Consider the following 20,527-nt stretch of genomic DNA (forward strand, 5'->3'; position numbering starts at 1 on the left):
TACTGGAGTGGGTAGCCAGCTTCTTTCTCCAAGGGAGCCTCCTGATCTAGGGATCAAATCTGGGTCTCCTGCACTGCAGGCAGATTCTTTCCCAACTAGGCCACCAGGGAAGCCCTTAGGCACTAGGTTTCCAACATATAAACCTGGGAGGACACATTCAGAACACAGCAATTAACAAAATTCTCAAACTGGTACCTCTTACATAGGAACCGGTCATGAACAGTGCTTGAGGACCCTTGATAACTTCTAGGTTGGGCTTCCCTGGTGACCCAAGTACTGAATCCATGTGCCTAGAGCCAGTACTCCAGAACAAGAGAAGCCACTGGAATGAGAATGTTGTGTACCACAACAAAGAGTAGCCTCCACTCGCCACAAATAGAGAAAGCCAGCACACAGCAACAAAGACCTAGTGAAGCCATAAATAAATAAATAACCTTCTAGATTGTGGAAGGCTTAGAGTTCCAGAAGATAATCCATTTTGCTCACACTTTTAAACCTCTATGTGGTTTCCTAAGTTATTCAGAGCCCTTAGCATAACAAGCTCAATGTAAGAATTTATACAGACACCACCAGACACCACCCTAATGGCAGAAAGTGAAGAGGGAATAAAGAGCCTCTTGATGATAGTGAAAGGGGAGGGTGAAAAAGCTGGCTTAAAACTCAACATTCAAAAATTAAGATCATGGCATCCAGTCCTGTCACTTTATGGCAAACAGACGGGGAAAAAAATGAAACAGTGACAGTCTTTATCTTCTTGGGCTTCAAAATCACTGCAGATGGTGACTGCAGCCATGAAATTAAAAGACGCTTACTCCTTGGAAGGAAAGTTATGACCAACCTAGACAACATATTAAAAAGCAGAGACATTACTTTGCCAACAAAGGTACGTCTAGTCAAGGCTATAGTTTTTCCAGTGGTCATGTATGGATGTGAGAGTTGGACTTATAAAGAAAGATGAGCGCAGAAGAATTGATGCTTTTGAACTGTGGTGTTGGAGAAGACTCTTGAGAGTCCCTTGGACTGCAAGGAAATCCAACCAGTCTGTCCTAAGGGAGATCAGTCCTGGGTGTTCATTGGAAGGACTGATGCTGAAGCTGAAACTCCAATACTTTGGTCACCTGATGTGAAGAGCTGACTCATTTGAAAAGACCCTGAGGCTGGTAAAGATTGAGGGCAGGAGGAGAAGGGGACGACAGAGGATGAGATGGTTGGATGGCATCACCGACTCAATGGACATGGGTTTGGATGGACTCCGGGAGTTGGTGATGGACAGGAAGGCCTGGCGTGCTGTGGTTCATGGGGTTGCAAAGAGTCAGACACGACTGAGCGACTGAAATGAACTGAAAATACAAAAACCTTAAGTGTACACTCAGTGAGTTTCTATAAATATGCCATAATGTTTTTGAGATTTATCCATGAGGTTACATGTATCATTAACTTTTTTTTTTGAACAGTGATTAGTATTACTTTGTATGGTATATGGTAGTTAAAACAACAACAACAACAACCTATTCTGATCGATGGGCACCGGGGCTGATTTCAGCTTTAGGCTATTATGAATAAAGCTCCTATGAATATTTTTGTATGTCTTTTTGTAGTGATATGCTTTCATTTTTTTAAGGTAAGATCCAGGAGTGAATCTCCTGGACCATAGGATAGGTATATGCTTACTTTGATAAGAATCTCCTAGACTTTTTTCTAAAGTGAGTGCACCAGTTTACACTCTCAACAATAAAACATGAGAATTCTGAGTACTTTAAAACCCTGCCAACGAGGGGGCGGTCCTAAGATGGTGGAGGAATAGGACAGAGAGACCACTTTCTCCCCCACAAATTCATTGAAGGATCATTTGAATGCTGAGCAAATACCACAAAACAACTTCTGAACGCTGATGGAGGAGACAAGGCACCCAAAAAGGCAGCCCATTGTCTTCGAAAGGAGATGGTTTATCATCGGTGCTATATGGACGGAGAAGTCTTGAGGCTACTGTAAAAATAAGACTGAAAGTCGAGGCAGGAGGCTTAAATCCGAAACTTGAGAACACTAGAAAACTCCTGGCTCCAGGGAATATTAATTGACAAGAGCTCATCTAAAAGCCTCCATACCTACACTGAAACCAAGCTACACTCAAGAGCCAACAAGTTTCAGAACATACATACCAAGCTAATTCTTCAACAATGTAGGAACATAATACAGAGCACAAAATTACAGGTGGTCAAAAGTCACACCAAACCCACAGACACCTCAAAACTCACTACTGGACATTTCACTGTACTCCTGAGAGAAGAGATCCAGCTCTACCCACCAGAACACCCACGCAAGCTTCCCTAACCAGGAAATCTTGACAAGCCACTCGCCCAACTCCAACCACAGGGAAGAACCTCCACAATAAAAAGGAACTGCAAACAGAGAGACCAGCATACAGAGAGACCACCCCAAACACAGCAACCTAAACAAGACGAAAAGGCAGAGAAATATTCAGCAGGTAAAGGAACATGATAAAAGCCCACCAAACCAAACAAAAGAGGAGGAGATGGGGAGTCTACCTGAAAAAGAATTCAGAATAATGACAGTAAAAATGATCCAAAATCTTGAAAACAAAATGGAGTTACAGATAAATAGTCTGGGGACAACAAATGAGGTGATGCAAGAAAAGTGTAACAAAGACCTAGAAGAAATAAAAAAGAGTCAATCTGCAATAGCTGAGATCAAAAGCACTCTGAACGGAACCAACAGTAGAATAACTGAAGCAGAAGACAGGATAAGTGAAGTGAAAGATAGAATGGTGGAAATAAATGAAGCAGACAGGAAAAAAGAAAAACGAATTAAAAGAAATGAGGACTGGGAAGACCCAGAGGAATTGGGTGGAGAAGGAGGTGGGAGGGGGGATCGGGATGGGGAATACGTGTAACTCTATGGCTGATTCATATCAATGTATGACAAAACCCACTGAAATGTTGTGAAGTAATTAGCCTCCAACTAATAAAAAAAAAAAAAAAAAAAAAGAAAGAAAGAAAGAAATGAGGACAACCTCAGAGACTTCTGGGACAATGTCAAATGCCCCAACATTCCAATCATAGGAGTCCCTAAAGACGACGACAAAAAGAAAGGCCATGAGAAAATACTTAAGGAGATAATAGTTGAAAACTTCCCTAAAATGGGGAAGGAAATAGCCACCCAGGTCCAAGAAACCCAGAGAGTCCCAAACAGGATAAACCCAAGGCAAAACACCCCAAGACACATATTAATCAAATTAATGAAGATCAGACACAAAGAACAAATATTAAAAGCAGCAAGGGAAAAACAACAAATAACTCACAAGGGGATCCCCATTAGGATGACAGCTGAGCTTTCAATAGAAACTCTTCAAGCCAGAAGGGAATGGCAGGACATACTTAAAGTGATAAAACAAAAAACTCTACAACCCAGATTACTGTACCCAGTAAGGATCTCAATCAAATATAAAGGAGAAATCAAAAGCTTTACATACAAGCAAAATCTCAGAGACTTCAGCACCACCAAACCAGACCTTCAACAAATGCTAAAGGATCTTCTCTAGACAGGAAACACAGAAAAGGTTTATAAACTCAAACCAAAAACAACAAAGTAAATGGCAACGGGATCATACTTATCAGTAATTATCTTAAATGTAAATGGGTTGAATGCCCCAACCAAAGACAAGGACTGGCTAAACGGATAAATAAACAAGACCCCTACATATGCTGTCTAGAAGAGACCCACCTCAAACCTAGGAACACATACAGATGGAAATTGAAGCTGGAAAAAGATCTATCATGCAAATGGAGACCAAAAGAAAGCAGGAGTAGCAATACTCATATCAGATAAAATAGACTTTGAAATAAAGGCCGTGAAAAGAGACAAAGAGGGACACTACATAATGATTAAAGGGTCAATCCAAGAAGAAGATAAAAAAATTATAAATATATATGCACCCAACATAGGAGCACTGCAATATGTAAGGCAAATGCTAACAAGTATGAAAGGGGAAATTAACAGTAACACAATAACAGTGGGAGACTTTAATACCCCACTCACACCTATGGATAGATCAACTAAACAGAAAAATAGCAAGGAAACACAAACTTCAAATGATACAATGGACCAGTTAGACCTAATTGATATCTATAGGACATTTCACCCTAAAACAATGAATTTCACCTTTTTCTCAAGAACACACGGAACCTTCTCCAGGATAGATCACATCCTGGGCCGTAAATCTAGCCTCGGTAAGTTAAAAAAAATTGAAATCATCTCAAGTATCTTTTTTGATCACAATGCGGTAAGATTAGATGTCAACTACAGGAAAAAACTATTAAAAATACAAACATATGGAGGCTAAACAACACACTTCTTAGTAACCAACAAATCACAGAAGAAATAAAAAAAGAAATCAAAATTTGCATATAAACGAATGAAAATGAAAACACAACAACCCAAAACCTATAGGATTCAGTAAAAGCAGTGCTAAGGGGAAGGTTCATAGCAATATAAGCCTACCTCAAGAACAGGAGAGAAGTCAAATAAATAACCTAACTCTACACCTAAAGCAACTAGAAGAAGAAGAAATGAAGCACCCCAGGGTTAGTAAAGGAAAGAAAGCATAAAAATTAGGGCAGAAATAAATGCAAAAGAAACAAAGGAGACCATAGCCAAAATCAACAAAGTTAAAAGCTGATTCTTTGAGAAGATAAATAAAATAGACAAACCATTAGCCAGACCCATCATGAGTAAAAGGGAGAAGAATCAAATCAACAAAATTAGAAATGAAAATGGAGAAATGACAACAGACAACACATAAATACAAAGGATCATAAGAGACTACTATCAGCAACTATGGACAACTTGGAAGAAATGGACAAATTCTTAGAAAAGTATAACTTTCCAAAACTGAACCAGGAAGAAATAGAAAATCTTAACAGACCCATCAAAAGCATAGAAATCAAAACTGTAATCAGAAATCTTCCAACAAACAAAAGCCCAGGACCAGATGGCTTCATAGCTGAATTCTACCAAAAATTTAGAGAAGAGCTAACACCTATCCTACTCAAACTCTTCCAGAAAATTGCAGAGGAAGGTAAACTTCCAAACTCATTCTATGGGGCCACTATTACCCTAATACGAAAACCAGACAAAGATGACACACAAAAAAACTACAGACCAATATCACTGATGAACACAGACTCAAAAATCCTTAACAAAATTCTAGCAAACAGAATCCAACAGCATATTAAAAAGATCATACATCGTGACCAAGTGGGCTTTATACCAGGGATGCAAGGATTCTTCAATATTTGCAAATCAATCAAAGCGATACACCACATTAACAAATTGAAGAATAAAAACCATATGATTATCTCAATAAACGCAGAGAAAGCCTTTGACAAAATTCAACAGCCATTTATGATAAAAACCCTCCAGAAAGAAGGTATAGAAGGAAAATACCTCAACATAATAAAAGCCACATATGATAAACCCACAGCAAACATTATTCTCAATGGTGAAAAGTTGAAAGCATTTCCCATAAAGTCAGGAACAAGACAAGGATGCCCACTACTACTACTACTCTCACCACTACTATTCAACATAGTTTTGAAAGTTTTGGCCACAGCAACCAGAGAAGAAAAAGAAATAAAAGGACTCCAGACTGAAAAGAAGACGTAAAAGTCTCACTATTTGCAGATGACATGATCCTCTACATAGAAAACCCTAAAGACTCCACCAGAAAATTACTAGAGCTAATCAATGAATATAGTAAGTGAAGTGAAGCGAAGTCGCTCAGTCATGTCTGACTCTTTATGACCCCATGGACTGCAGCCTACCAGGCTCCTCTGTTCATGGGATTTTCCAGGCAAGCGTACTGGTGTGGGTTGCTATTTCCTTCTCCAGAATATAGTAAAGTTGTAGGATATAAAATTCACACACAGAAATCCTTTGCCTTCCTATACACTAACAATGAGAAAACAGAAAGAGAAATTAAGGAAACAATTCTATTCACCACTGCAGCAAAAAGAATAAAATACTTAGGAATAAATCTACCTAAAGAAACAAAAGACCTATATATAGAAAACGATAAAACACTGATGAAAGAAATCAAAGATGACACAAATAGATAGAGAAATATACCATGTTCGTGGATCAGAAGAATCAATATGGTGAAAGTGAGTATACAACGCAAAGCAATCTACAGATTCAATGCAATCCCCATCAAGCTACCAATGGTATTTTTCACAGAACTAGAACAAATAATTTCACAATTTGTATGGAAATGCAAAAAACCTTGAATAGCCAAAGTAATCTTGAGAAAAAAGAATGGAACTGGAGCAATCAACCTGCCTGACTTCAGGCTCTACTACAAAGACACAGTCATCAAGACAGTATGGTACTGGCCCAAAGACAGAAATATAGATCAATGGAACAAAATAGAAAGCCCAGAGATAAAAGCACACACCTATGGACATCTTATCTTTGACAAAGGAGGCAAGGATATACAATGGAGAAAAGACAATCTCTTTAACAAGTGGTGCTGGGAAAACTGGTCAATCACTTGTAAAAGAATGAAACTAGAACACTTTCTAACACCATAGACAAAAACAAACTCAAAATGGATTAAAGGTCTAAATGTAAGACCAGAAACTATAAAACCCCTAGAGAAAAATATAGGCAAAACACTCTCTGATATAAATCACAGCAGGATCCTCTATGACCCGCCTCCCAGAATATTGGAAATAAAAGCAAAAATAAACAAATGGGACCTAATGAAACTTAAAAGCTTTTGCACTACAAAGGAAACTATAAGCAAGGTGAAAAGACAGCCTTCAGAGTGGGAGAAAATAATAGCAAATGAAGCAACTGACAAAGAATTAATCTCAAAAATATACAAGCAACTCCTGCAGCTCAATTCCAGAAAAATAAGTGACCCGATCAAAAAATGGGCCTAAGAACTAAACAGACATTTCTCCAAAGAAGAAATACAGATGGCTAACAAACACATGAAAAGATGCTCAATATCACTCATTATCAGAGAAATGCAAATCAAAACCACAATGAGGTACCATCTCACGCCACTCAGAATGGCTGCTATCAGAAAGTCTAGAAACAATAAATGCTGGAGAGAGTGCAGAGAAAAAGGAACCCTCTTACACTGTTGGTGGGAATGCAGACTAATATAGCCACTATAGAGAACAGTGTGGAGATTCCTTAAAAAACTGGAAATAGAACTGCCATATGACCCAGCAATCCCGCTGCTGGGTATACACACTGAGGAAACCAGGATTGAAAGAGACACATGTATCCCAATGTTCATCACAGCACTGTTTACAATAGCCAGGACATGGAAGCAACCAAGATGTCCATCAGCAGATGAATGAATAAGAAAGCTGTGGTACATATACAGAATGGAATATTACTCAGCCATTAAAAAGAATTCATTTGAATCAGTTCTAATGAGGTGGATGAAACTGGAGCCTATTATACAGAATGAAGTAAGTCAGAAAGAAAAACACCAATACAGTATATTAACACATAAAAATGGAATTTAGAAAGATGGTAATGATGACCCTATAAGTGAGATAGCAAAAGAGACAGAGATGTAAAGAACAGACTTTTGGACTCTGTGGGAGAAGGTGAGAGTGGGATGATTTGAGAGAATAGCATTGAAACATGTATATTATCATATATGAAATAGATCACCAGTCCAGGTTCGATGCATGAGACAGGGTGCTCAGGGCTGGTGCACTGGGATGACCACGAGGGATGGGATGGGGAGGGAGGTGGGAGGGAGGTTCAGGATGGGGAACACATGTATACCCATGGCTGATTCATGTGAATGTATGGCAAAAACCACCACAATATTGCAAAGTAAATTAAAATTAAAATTAAAAAAAAAAAGTAAAACAAAACCCCCCGCCAACATTGGTATTGCCAATATTTCTAATTTTAGGCATACTCGTAGTTATATAATATTATCTCATAATGGTTTCAATTTGCATTTCTTGGATGACTGACACTGATTAGTTCATGACCATTTCCATATCTTACTTTGTGAAGTTTCTGTTTAAGCTGTCCATTTTCAAAAAATGGTTTGGCTTCCTCTTCTTAAGTTGTAGGAGTTCTTTATATAACCATGACATCAGCTCTTTGTCACATATATATTTGGAATAATTTTTCCTAGTCTTCAATATTCATTTTCTTAATTCTGTCTTTTGATAAGCATATGTTTTAATTTCTATGAAGTATAATCATGTTTTTTTCTTTTTTTGGTTATCAGTTTTTGTGACCTAAGAAACTTTTGCCAGTTATAGAAATTATAAGTGGCAAAAGATTCAATTAATAATTTAATTATTAATTAAATTCCGAAGCCATGAAACTATTCCATGCTTTCCCCTAAAAATTTTGTTGTTTTCTATTTTAAGTTTATGTCTTTGCTCTACCTCAAGTTAATCCTTGTGTTTGATATGAGGTAGAGGTTGAGGTTCCGTTTCTTTCATATGGATATTCATTTTTCCAGCACTATTTGTGGAAAAAACTTTTCTCTCCTGATTGGATTGCTTTGGTGCCTTTAACAAATTTCCCATAAATGCAAGTCTAATTTCTGGGTGCTCTTTTCCACTGATCTATTTGACATGTCAGTATTACACTATCTTTTTTTTTGTTTTGTTTTATACTATATTGATTACTGTGGGTTGATAGTAAGTCTTGAAACCAGGGAGGGTTAAGTCCTCCAACTTGTTCTTATTCAAGATTGATTTGGCCACTCTTAAGTCTTCAGCATTTCTGCATAAATTTTGGAATCATCCAGTTAATTTCTAGGAAAAAGTTTGCTGCAATTCTTATTGGAATTGCATTCAGGTTACAGGTTGCTTTGTGGAGAACTGACATATTAATGATACTGGGTCTTCCATATCCTTTGATGTTTTACTTTACTGATTATATAATCTAAACTTATCTAGCCATATGTTAGTTTCTTATTATCTGCTTATTGTGTATTCAATCCTTTATTTAAATACTTTAATTATTATATATTCAAATTGGATAATTCCAATATATAAAGCCTATGAGGTCTTCAATCTGTTTTTATTTGTTTCTGTTAACACTATTTCACACTGGCTCATTTCTTTGGTATTTGGTCATTTTAAAATTGTGACTTCACATCTTACTAAAGTTTATCAGTGGGAACCCTGACTGCCTAAATTGGGGCTGAATTTAATAAATTCTGAAAAACATTTATATTTCTTCTTCTGGAGGCAAGGGTAAGGGGTATGCCACTAAAGAGGAATTATTTCATTCTTCTTCCAATGTCCTACCCTGAGGTAAATAAAGCTCTCAGGTTCAACCAGCTCTCTTTACAGAAGTCAAGACTTAAATGAGCTCATGTATCTGGTTTCCCCAACTGCTAATTACTCAGAATTTGGGTTTCCCTATGCATCTTATTCTTGAGAATAGAGGAAAGGTCTTTCAGAGATTTCCTTTTCTTCTTAGGAAAAACGATATATAAAAATCACAGGTTTTTGCTGTTGCAATTTTCTAAGATCTATTTCTACATTAGTGAGAGGGTGCCTCATACCCTGCGGTTTATTATTATAAGGCTGGAAATGGAGTACTCCACTGGGTTTTTAAGTTATGATTTACCATTAAAAGATCTTAGCTAAGATCTTACATGTAAAAATTATATATCTGCTAAAATGAAAAGAGTTAAACCCATGATATTTTTGAAGAGATATATAGTAATCTCAGTTATAAAAAAAAAAAAAAACTAAAATAAGATCAGTTATTTGATATGAGAAAACATAGGAATAACCTATAATCTCCATAAACCAGTCCTTTAAAAAATTATATTGGCACTGAAAGAACATGATAAACAAAATAACCCCTTGGCAGTACTCATGTTCCATTTAATTTTCCCTTGAGGACAGAAACTACAGGATAACTTCATGACAAGTAAAAATTACTAAAGTTTTTGAATCACTACCTAAAACTTAGTTCATTTAATGTTTCTATTTTAAAACACCAACACAGATGTTTGGCCTGTCAGCCTTGAAACTCTATGCTTTTGTAAAAAAATGTTCAGAATGTTATGCTAAATCCCCACAAGTATTGTAACAAGAATATAAATATTAATAAATCCCAAGTTGGTAAATAAGTGATTCAATAAAATAAAAGTCACATATGAATGCATTTATAACTGAAAAGAGCCTCTCTATAATGGAACAAAGACAAGATCTAATTTTATGAAATACTGAATTACAAAACATTAAGAGCTCATTAGTGCAGGTGCAACTGGAAGCAGCAACAACAACAAACCCAAGCTTCCCCCTGACAGAATATGATTATTCAAATGAAAAGGAGTATTCTTCTAGCCCAAGGGTACCTGGTTATTCTGTAATCAATTACTAATTAGTTTATACTAAAATTAAGTTTAGAGAAAGCCTTCTAATGTAGTTCTTCAGTTAATTACAGTGCATAAAATACAAATGGAAAAAAGCCTCCTAAAATAGTTATCACCAGGTAGAGGGAGCCAGGATATTATCTAACTTTAGGACTTCTGGTAACCTAGATCTCTTAATCAAATTCTTTTGTTCTCTGTAATGACAGTATCAAAGTAACTGAAAGAAAGGAACAGAAGTAGCAGAAGACTTGTGATTTTTACAGCAAACAAATTATGTCTTATTCTTCTCATAAAGTTTCAATAATTTCCTTCCTACAAAAATGAGAATCCTTTTCTGTTATAAAAAATCCTTGTTATATGTTTTAGATAATTTAATTATGCTTATGTGTATGTGTGTGTTTCAAGCAGAGAAAAGTTTAAATGGAAGTCAAAACTCTTCTAAACTGTATATGTCAGAGATAATCATTACTAAGGATTTAGTGTAAATATCCTTCTAGATTTTCATTATAATATACATACATACATATAATTTTAGGTCAAAATAGAATTATATCTACCTTATGTACCCCTGGTGGCTTAGATGGTAAAGAATCTGCCTGCAATGCAAGAGATCTGGGTTCAATCCCTGGGTTGGGATGATCTCCTGGAGGAGGGCATGGCAACCCACTCTAGTATTCCTGCCGAAGGAATCCCCATGGACAGAGGAGCCGGGCGGGCTATAGTCCACGGAGTTGTAAAGAAATAATCAGACACAAGTGAGTGACTAAGCACTACCTTATGTATCTTCCTGTGTGCCCACCTCACAACATGTAACAGAAGTTTTTTCCTATAGGTACATATTATAGAGCTACCTCTTTTATTTTAGTAGCCGAACAGCATTCCAAAGAATTATTCTACCATACTTACATTAATTTATATCCAAATGGTAAACATTTAGGATGCATTTAATGTTTGATGTGATAAACTATTATAGCTAGTCTCTTACACTCTAAAATAATTTATTTCCAGTAGAGGTAAATTACCTCTTATCTTGTAAATTTGCTTTTAACAAACCACAAAGTGCTTGTTACAAGATTACATTTTTCATTCTAGCTTTTAAGTTAGAATTTCTGAGAAAGATATTATCTGAAATGCATTTGAAAAGATAAATACACCCTGCAAAAAAATATAACAGTAGTACCCTAAGACATTAATGTGTATTATAAGGAAGACCTTAGTAGATATTTCTCCAAAGAAGACATACAGATGGCCAAGAGGTACGTGAAAAGATATTCAACATCACTAATTATTAGAAAAATGTAAATCAAAACTACTACCTCACAGAATGGCCATCATCAAAAAAATCCACAAATAATAAATGCTGGAGAGGATACAGGGAAAAGAGAACCCTCACGTGCTGTTGGTAGGAATGTAAACTGATACAGCCACTAGAGAGAACAGTATGGGGGTTCCTTAAAAAACTAAAAATAGAACTACTATCTAATCTGCCTGCAATGCAGAAGACCCCAGTTCAATTCCTGCGTCAGGAAGTAACCCTGGAGAAGGGACAGGCTACCTACTCTAGTATTCATGGGCTTCCCTGGTGGCTCCCATGGTAAAGAATCTGCCTACAGGGCAGGAGACCTGGGTTCAATCCCTGGGTTGAAGACCCCCGGAGGAGGGCATGGCAACACTTGCCTGGAGAATCCCTATGGACAGAAAAGTCAGGCGGGCTACAGTCCATGGGGTCACAAAGAGTCAGACACAACTGAATGAGTAAGCACAGCATACAGCACCATAGAATCCAGCAATCCCAATATTTGCTGCAGCACTACTTGCAACAGGGAGGATATGGAAGCCACCTAAATATCCATCAACAGATGTAGATAAATAAGATGTGGTACATATAAACAAATCCTGAAAGATGATGCTGTGAAAGTGTTGCACTCAATATGCCAGAAAATTTGGAAAACTCAGCAGTGGCCCCAGGACTGGAAAACGTCAGTTTTCATTTTAATCCCAAAGAAAGGCAATGCCAAAGAATGCTCAAACTAGCACACAACTGCACTCATCTCACACGCTAGTAAAGTAATGCTCAAAATTCTCCAAGCCAGGCTTCAGCAATACGTGAACCGTGAACTTCCAGATGTTCAAGCTGGTTTTAGAAAAGGCAGAGGAACCAGAGATCAAACTGTCAACATCCGCTGGATCCTTGAAAAAGCAAGAGAGTTCCAGAAAAACATCTATTTCTGCTTTATTAACTATGCCAAAGCCTTTGACTGTGTGGATCACCATTAACTGTGAAAAATTCTGAAAGAGATGGGCATACCAGACCACCTGACCTGCCTCTTGAGAAACCTGTATGCAGATCAGGAAGCAACAGTTAGAACTGGCCATGGAACAACAGACTGGTTCCAAATAGGAAAAGGAGTACGTCAAGCTGTATATTGTTACCCTGCTTATTTAACTTATAAGCAGAGTACATCATGAGAAACACTGGGCTGGATGAAGCACAAGCTGGAATCAAGTTTGTCGGGAGAAATATCAATAACCTCAGATATGTAGATGACACACCACCCTTATGGCAGAAAGTGAAGAGGAACTGAAGAGCCTCTTATGAAAGTCAAAAAGGAGAGTGAAAAAGTTGGCTTAAAGCTCAACATTCAGAAAACTAAGATCATAGCATCTGGCCCCATTACTTCATGGCAAATAGATGGGGAAACAGTGGAAACAGTGGGTGACTTCATTTTGGGGGGCTCCAAAATCACTGCAGATGGTGACTGCAGCCATGAAATTAAACGATGCTTACCCCTTGGAAGCAAAGTTATGACCAACCTAGACAGCATGTTAAAAAGCAGAGACATTAGTTTGTCAACAAAGGTCCGTCTATTCAAGGTTATGGTTTTTCCAGTGGTCATGTATGGATGTGAAAGTTGGACTATAAAGAAAGCTGAGAGCCTAAGAATTGATGCTTTTGAACTGTGGTGTTGGAGAAGACTCTTGAGAGTCCCTTGGACTGCAAGGAGATCCAACCAGTCCATCCTAAAGGAGATCAGGCCTGGATGTTCATTGGAAGGACTGATGTTGAAGCTGAAACTCCAATACTTTGGTCACCTGATGCGAAAAGCTGACTCATTTGAAAGGACCCTGATGCTGGGAAAGATTGAGGGCAGGAAGAGAAGGGGACGACAGAGGATGAGATGGTTGGATGGCATCACTGACTCAATGGACATGGGTTTGGGTGGACTCCGGGAGTTGGTGATGGACAGAGAGGCCTGGTGTGCTGCGGTTCATGAGGCTGCAAAGAATCAGACAAGACTGACCAACTGAACTGAACTGAACATATACACAGTGGAATATCACTCAGCTATAAAAGGAACAAAATTGGGTCATTTGTACAGACAGGATGGACCCAGAGTCAGAGTAAAGTTAAGTCAGAATGAGAAACAAATATTGTATATTAACGCATACATGTGGAATCTAGAAAAATGGTACAGATGAACCTATCTACAGAGACGAAGACATGGAGAATGGAAGTGTGGGCATGGAGTGGGGTGTTGGGGGAGGGATGAATTGGGAAATGGGGACTGATGTATGTGCACCACCATGTGTAAAACAGATAGCTAGTGGGAACCTGTTGTTCCTGTTGTATAATGCCGGGAGCTGAACTTCATGTTCTGGGATGATTTAGAGGGATGGGATGGAGGAGGTGGGAAGGAGGGTCAAGAGGGAGGGGAAATATATATATGTAAACCGATAGCTGATTCGCTTTGTTGTACAACACTGTAAAGCAACTAAAACCCAAGGAAAAAAATGATACAATTAATACCCATATACATAGGTTAAGAAATAGATTATGAACTGAATAATTCACTTATCATTTGGATTACCCACCATTCATTGCCCTCTATTTTAACAGTACAACTGAAAACTGACTGAAAAGGGATAGCAAAAATATAGACATTAAGTAACATAGTACTGAATGTTTCAAAGATGACTTTTCACTTCAGAAAGCTTACTTATAGAACTAGTAAAATAACCTAGTATTTTTCAAGAAAAAAAAAAGGAAGAATAAAAAAACTCCTAATATTTATGCTAAGCAATACATAAATGTTTGTAACAGAAATGCTACGAATATCAGCTTTTCATATTATCAGATGTGGAAGGTTTAAGAACCTGATATACTAGTAATTATTGAACTGCCTGGGGAAAAAAGTATTATTCTCAAATGAGAACAGAAATTTGAAAGAACTAAAAGTTACCTGTAGAGTACAGTTCATCATCCTTATTATGTAGTCAAACTGCTGATGATCTAGTATTGCCCGGTTCTGCTGAACATGTAAACCCAGCTCATCAGTGAGACACTGTCTTGCTGCCTTTCCTTTAAGGGCTCTCAATGCAGCAGGAAGAGTCTGAGGACATAAGAGGCAGACATGAACAGGAGGTTTCACTGGAAAAAAAAAAACTTTAAATCATGCTAACTCATACACATCCTGTAAACCATTTAACAGAGCTATTAGAATTAGAAAAGGGTTGATTTGCTGTTAAGGACAACATGGATTTATAGTGATTTTTTAAATTTGTAAGGCAGCATGAAAATAAACAGGACTGGTTTATGTGATACATTTAAAAAACATTAAACTTCATTAAAAAAAAATTATCAAAACTGTGGCCACCAAAATAACTGCTGCTTCAGATTCTGAGTCAAAACCATGGATACTTGACATGTTCTTTCATAACTGGCCACATCTCCGTGGCAAGAACAGAAGGAAAAACTAAAATGACAAGAATCATGGGAGATTTTATTCTTTTAAAGTGATTAGCAACTTAATCATTACTCAGTTTTAATTTATGACTGGAAAATTCTGCAATCCCTTCTATTTCAAAAGCATAATTAAGAAGGAAAAAACTCAGAGCAACAAATATAAATCTCTGAGTTTACATACTAAAACTCTTCCACTTCCTCACCCACAAGAATGCCTCTTCCAGTTCACCTTTAGAGCCTGATTTACTTTACATAAAGTAGTATTAATAATAGGCTTATTTAACTTTGAACACATAAAATGAGAACAAAGGAGCAAATAAGAAGGAAGGAAAAGACTGAGAGTAGGAAGTCCTACTATTGTTACAAGGGGCACAAGAAACAGTGTGAAAACTGAAAGCGAGAGAAGCAAAAGAAAGTCTGTTTAATAATCATAAGAAAAAATGGATTCAAAAAAACTCAAAACACAGACTTGAGGGTCATTAAGAGGATAAACCGACTCGATGGGCATGGGTTTGGGTAGACTCTGGGAGTTGGTGATGGACAGGGAAGCCTGGCGTGCTGTAATTCATGGGGTCGCAACGAATTGGACACGACTGAGCGACTGAACTGAACTGAACTGAAGTGGATAAAAACTTTGTTTCACAAGCTTTACTAGCCCCATGTAACAAATGCTCAAAACTATGACAAGTCACTAAGAAAAGGTGACATTAATGTTTAATATGTGTTACTAAAGAAGGCAAGAAAATGTGCTATTAAAGTACACATTAAAGGCATATTTAAATGAAGACCAAAATTTTTATAATTCATTACTTGCTTTAACTAGATTTTTTGTAATAAAATTATATTTTAAATGTTTTTAAGTCTCTTGATGAAAGTGAAAGAGGAGGGTGGAAAAGCTGGCTTAAAGCTCAACATTCAGAAAATTAAGATCATGGCATCCGGTCCCATCACTTCATGGCAAATAGATGGGGAAACAGTGGAAACAGTGGCTGACTTTATTTTTGGGGGCTCCAAAATCACTGCAGATGGTGACTGCAGCCATGAAGTTAAAAGATGCTTGCTCCTTGGAAGGAAAGTTATGACCAACCTAGACAGCATATTAAAAAGCAGAGACATTACTTTGTCAACAAAGGTCCGTTTCGTCAAGGCTATGATTTTTCCAGTGGTCATGTATGGATGTGAAAGTTGGACTATAAAGAAAGCTGAGAGCCTAAGAATTGATGCTTTTGAACTGTGGTGTTGGAGAAGACTCTTGAGAGTCCCTTGCACTGCAAGGAGATCCAACCAGTCCATCCTAAAGGAGATCAGTCCTAGGTGTTCATTGGAAGGACTGATGCTGAAGCTGAAACTCCAATACTTTGGTCACCTGATGTGAAGAACTGACTCATCTGAAAAGACCCTGATGCTGGGAAAGACTGAAGGCAGGAGGAGAAGGGGACGACAGAGGATGAGATGGTTGAATGGCATCACCGCCTCAATGGAGATGAGTCTGAGTAAACTCCAGAAGTTGGTGATGGACAGGGAGGCCTGGCTTGCTGTGGTTCATGGGGTCGTGAAGAGTCGGACATGACTGAGGGACTGAACTGAACTGACTGAAGTTTCTAAATAACATGCCGAAATAGAATTAAATGAACAATGTTTAAAAGTTTCGGGGGGGGGAGGGGAATGACTATCAATATTTCAGGCTTGGCTAAGAGTTTAGACACTGTTCATTTAAAATGATAAAAACAATGAAAGAATACTTTACAAGAAAAAGGTATGGAAACAGAGGAGAGGTCAGTTGGCAAGCTAAACACAGAAACCTGAAAGGGACATGATGAATGTTTACTTCGGAATGATGGCATTTTATTACCTTTTCAGTCTCCAATGTCTTATTTTCAAATATGAATGAAATGCAGTTTCTAACAACTTCCAATCTCTGTGCACTGTTGAAAACTGTTGTCACTTTATCCATTATTGAAACTATTAAAGGGATATAAAGAAAACACAAATTAAATTCTTTTGGCAATAATAAAAGCAAGGGGAATATTACTGTTTACAGTTTATATGACTCTGTTTACATGACAAAAACATAAGCCTTTATTTCCCCCTTGTTACATGACACTGAAGGTACTTCATTACTTTGATTACATTTCTATGTTGTGAAGTGATAGGCTAATCAATAGCTTATTGAAGATAATTTCACAGGATAGATGCTAATACTGTACTTATCTCTTACACAAATTAATTCACGTTGCACAGTAAAATTTTATTAAGCAAAGATAAACATCTCTTTTTTTAACCTTTAGTTGTAAACAAACAGGTAAGAAATGTGTCAGGTACAAGATCATGACAAACACAGCTAACACTCATATGTAAGAGGACTGACTACTAACAGGAAAAGAAGCTGATATTTATAACATATTACCAAAGAAAAACCACATATCACAAAAAATTAGGTTCTAAAAATCTGAGTATAGGTGACCTGAAGAAGCGCTGCACACAAACAAAAGTGATCATGGCCAAAGAATTGCTTTACAAACTTGGAGAGTCACTTTTCAGTTCTGTGAACTTCGTACTGTCAACTTTACAAGATTGGATAATTCTAGTGTACTATATAAGCTAAAATTACTTAAAACAAATGTAACTTATTAAAAGAATACTAGAAGATATAAATTAAATCAGTATTCATTAAATAAAAAGTATAATTTCACAAAGAACTACACAATATCATTTGTACAAATCAGGTAGTAGCTATAATTCTTAAGCCTTATATTTTATGATTGCTCTTACCTAACAAGAAAAACCATAATACCATACTCTTGGCCTTCTTTTCATTTCATCAATATGAAATTTTACATTCTTCAAACAATTTTTTAAACTTAAAAAATTTTAAATAATTATGAGCTTACACAAAGTTACAAATTAGTAACAGAGAAGATCCATGCACTCATCACCCAACTTCTCCAAATGGTGGTATCTTACCTAACTATAGTGCTTTATCAGAATCAGGAAATCAATCTTACTTGGTTTTTACTAGTTCTCTTGAAATCATTTAAAATTATGTAACATTAATGACCATGATGGTAAAATAGATTAGTTCATATGACTTTCTCTGTCTGAAATGTGCATTCTTTATTTTGTACTCTGGAGTTTCCCACATGTGGAGGTCTATGGCATAGACAGAAACTGAAATTGATCATATTTAGAGTAGAAAATGTCTCAGTCTCCAAGTAAGATCACATATTTTAGAGAGCAACACCTTTAACCTATTTTTATAAATTTTTAATTCTAAAATCTCTTTCATAGCATTTTAAATTTTCTTTAGGATGAACCATTAAAAATCCCACCTTTTAAAATAATGAATCTGTTTACCATCTGGAAATAATTACTTTCCTTTGGAGACTATGACTCAGTTCATTCCCAGGAGAAAGTTCTTCACTTAGAGTTTGATATATCAGGGATTGGCCAAATCCTCAGCTGTGGCATTCTAATACTAGCTTTCTAACAGTTGATAACAACTCTGGTTTATGAGTATTCAACTTTTCAGGTCTTCCTTCTTAAGGTTCTGGCTTTCAAATGCTATTTTTAGCTGTTCATCATCACTCTGGCACCTCTGAGGAATAGCTGGAAAGTAATTAACTTCTCAAAATGTGAATGGTTCTTAAAGTGACATAGCAATTCTACATTCATATTAAATGGGTATCATGTAAGATGAAACATTCATACTTTTAAAATTTTAATACAAGGAAAATCCTGATTCTGATCAACTTAAATGAATCAGAAAGTTGGACAGAGGTCCCTGCATTCATCTTTCACTCATTCATTCATCATTCTTTCATTTATTTGTTCATTCATTCAAAATGAATGCAGTCCATGCAGGGACAAATACCGAGTCATATGTATTTCTCTCACTGACTACAATGAGAGATTCCATATGCATATAAAAAATTTGATGTTGACTGAAAATGAAAGTAAAGAGATTATACAAAAATAAACAAGCAGATAAAAATTTAAACCAACTTCATGTGTGTTTTTAAGGAAAGCATTCGACTAAGTTATGAATATTAAACTTAAAAGATGAAACCCTTCAAAAAGTAACTACCCTAACACATTGGCTTCTCCATTTTCTTCTCCATGTGAAAGTATAATCAACACTTAATATAAGCTGGTAATATGTAGGGAAATTATAGCAAATTAGTATTAGTAAGTAAATAATAAGTAATATTCACATTATTATATAATATCCCTGACCAGGGATCAAAGCTGCGTCCCCTGCATTGGGAGCATGGAGTCTTAGCCACTGGATCACCACGAAGTCCCTGTGTCTTATATCTTGATTAAAAGTTTACCTTTAAAACAAACAAATGGATAAATACATACCAACAGGTGGACCTGCAGGCACAACACACTTCTTTTCCACTCTTGAAGCAGGAGGTGCATTCTGATTCTTAGCAAGATTTTCCTGTATTAACTCCTGTACCCGAGTTTCATTAATTTTAGGGAAAGGAAGAATATGAACTCGCAAGTGGGATCCTTCTGTTGGGCGTGGAACTTTCTGAAATGCCATATGAGGGTTTGGATTCTCCTGCAATATTAAACATAGGTAAGATTATTCAAAAGTTAAAATAACAATGGCAGATTGTTGGCCAGAGGAACAGAAACTGAAATCAGACAGGTGAGAGACTGTACATACATTCAGATATATATCATAAAATAGAGAGTCCTGGAATACATAAGCTACCAGCAGCATCTGATACAGCTGATCGATCACTCTTTTTGCTCTTCAACACACACTTTCTTCACTTGGTTTGTAGATTTCTTGCTACATCTTTGTCTATTTTTTATCTCCCTAATCTCTTAACTATGTGAATATCCCAGGGCTCAGACCACAGGCCTCTTTTCTATTTACATTTAGTTCCTTGGTGAAAACTTACAGTCACGTATTTTTAACTACAAGAACACTAATGATTCACAAATTTGGGTCTCCAAGTAAGTGTCCTCCTGAACTCCATATCCATATATTCAACAATCTGCAAATACTGTTTCCATTTGGATTTAAAACATCTTGAATATATGTTCAAAAGGAACACTTAATATTCATCTCCTCCAAAATTGCTATCTACAGTCTCCCTCACTTCAGTAATCATTAACGCCTTTCTCTAATACCCCATTATCCATTCCTGTGCAAACCTTTAAATTGTCTTTAAAATATGTCTAAAAAATAAAATAAAATAAAATATGTCTATATCCTGACCACTTTTCAACACACTTTGGTTTAAGTCGGCATCTCTTTCAAATTGCTACAGAACAGTCTCCTAACCTCTCTCCCTGCTCCACGCTTGCTCCCACTCTCACTCTATTTTTAACACTGCAGACAGAGTGATCTAGCTAAAGCA

General features: G+C 36.8%; 1 protein-coding gene across 3 annotated transcripts in view; it reads right to left on the reverse strand.

Moving 5' to 3' along the window:
- Positions 1-20,527, reverse strand: part of SBF2 (SET binding factor 2) — a 481,299-nt gene that overhangs the window by 176,891 nt on the left and 283,881 nt on the right. For all 3 annotated transcript variants that reach the window (XM_065944986.1, XM_065944985.1, XM_065944984.1), the window contains 3 exons: positions 19,512-19,716; positions 17,002-17,111; positions 14,647-14,796 (listed from right to left, as the gene is read on the reverse strand). In XM_065944986.1, the coding sequence (XP_065801058.1) occupies positions 14,647-14,796; positions 17,002-17,111; positions 19,512-19,716 (465 nt within the window). The remainder of the gene's footprint in view (positions 1-14,646; positions 14,797-17,001; positions 17,112-19,511; positions 19,717-20,527) is intronic.

Source organism: Muntiacus reevesi, chromosome 9 (assembly GCF_963930625.1).
Source record: "Muntiacus reevesi chromosome 9, mMunRee1.1, whole genome shotgun sequence".
NCBI lineage: Eukaryota > Metazoa > Chordata > Mammalia > Artiodactyla > Cervidae > Muntiacus > Muntiacus reevesi.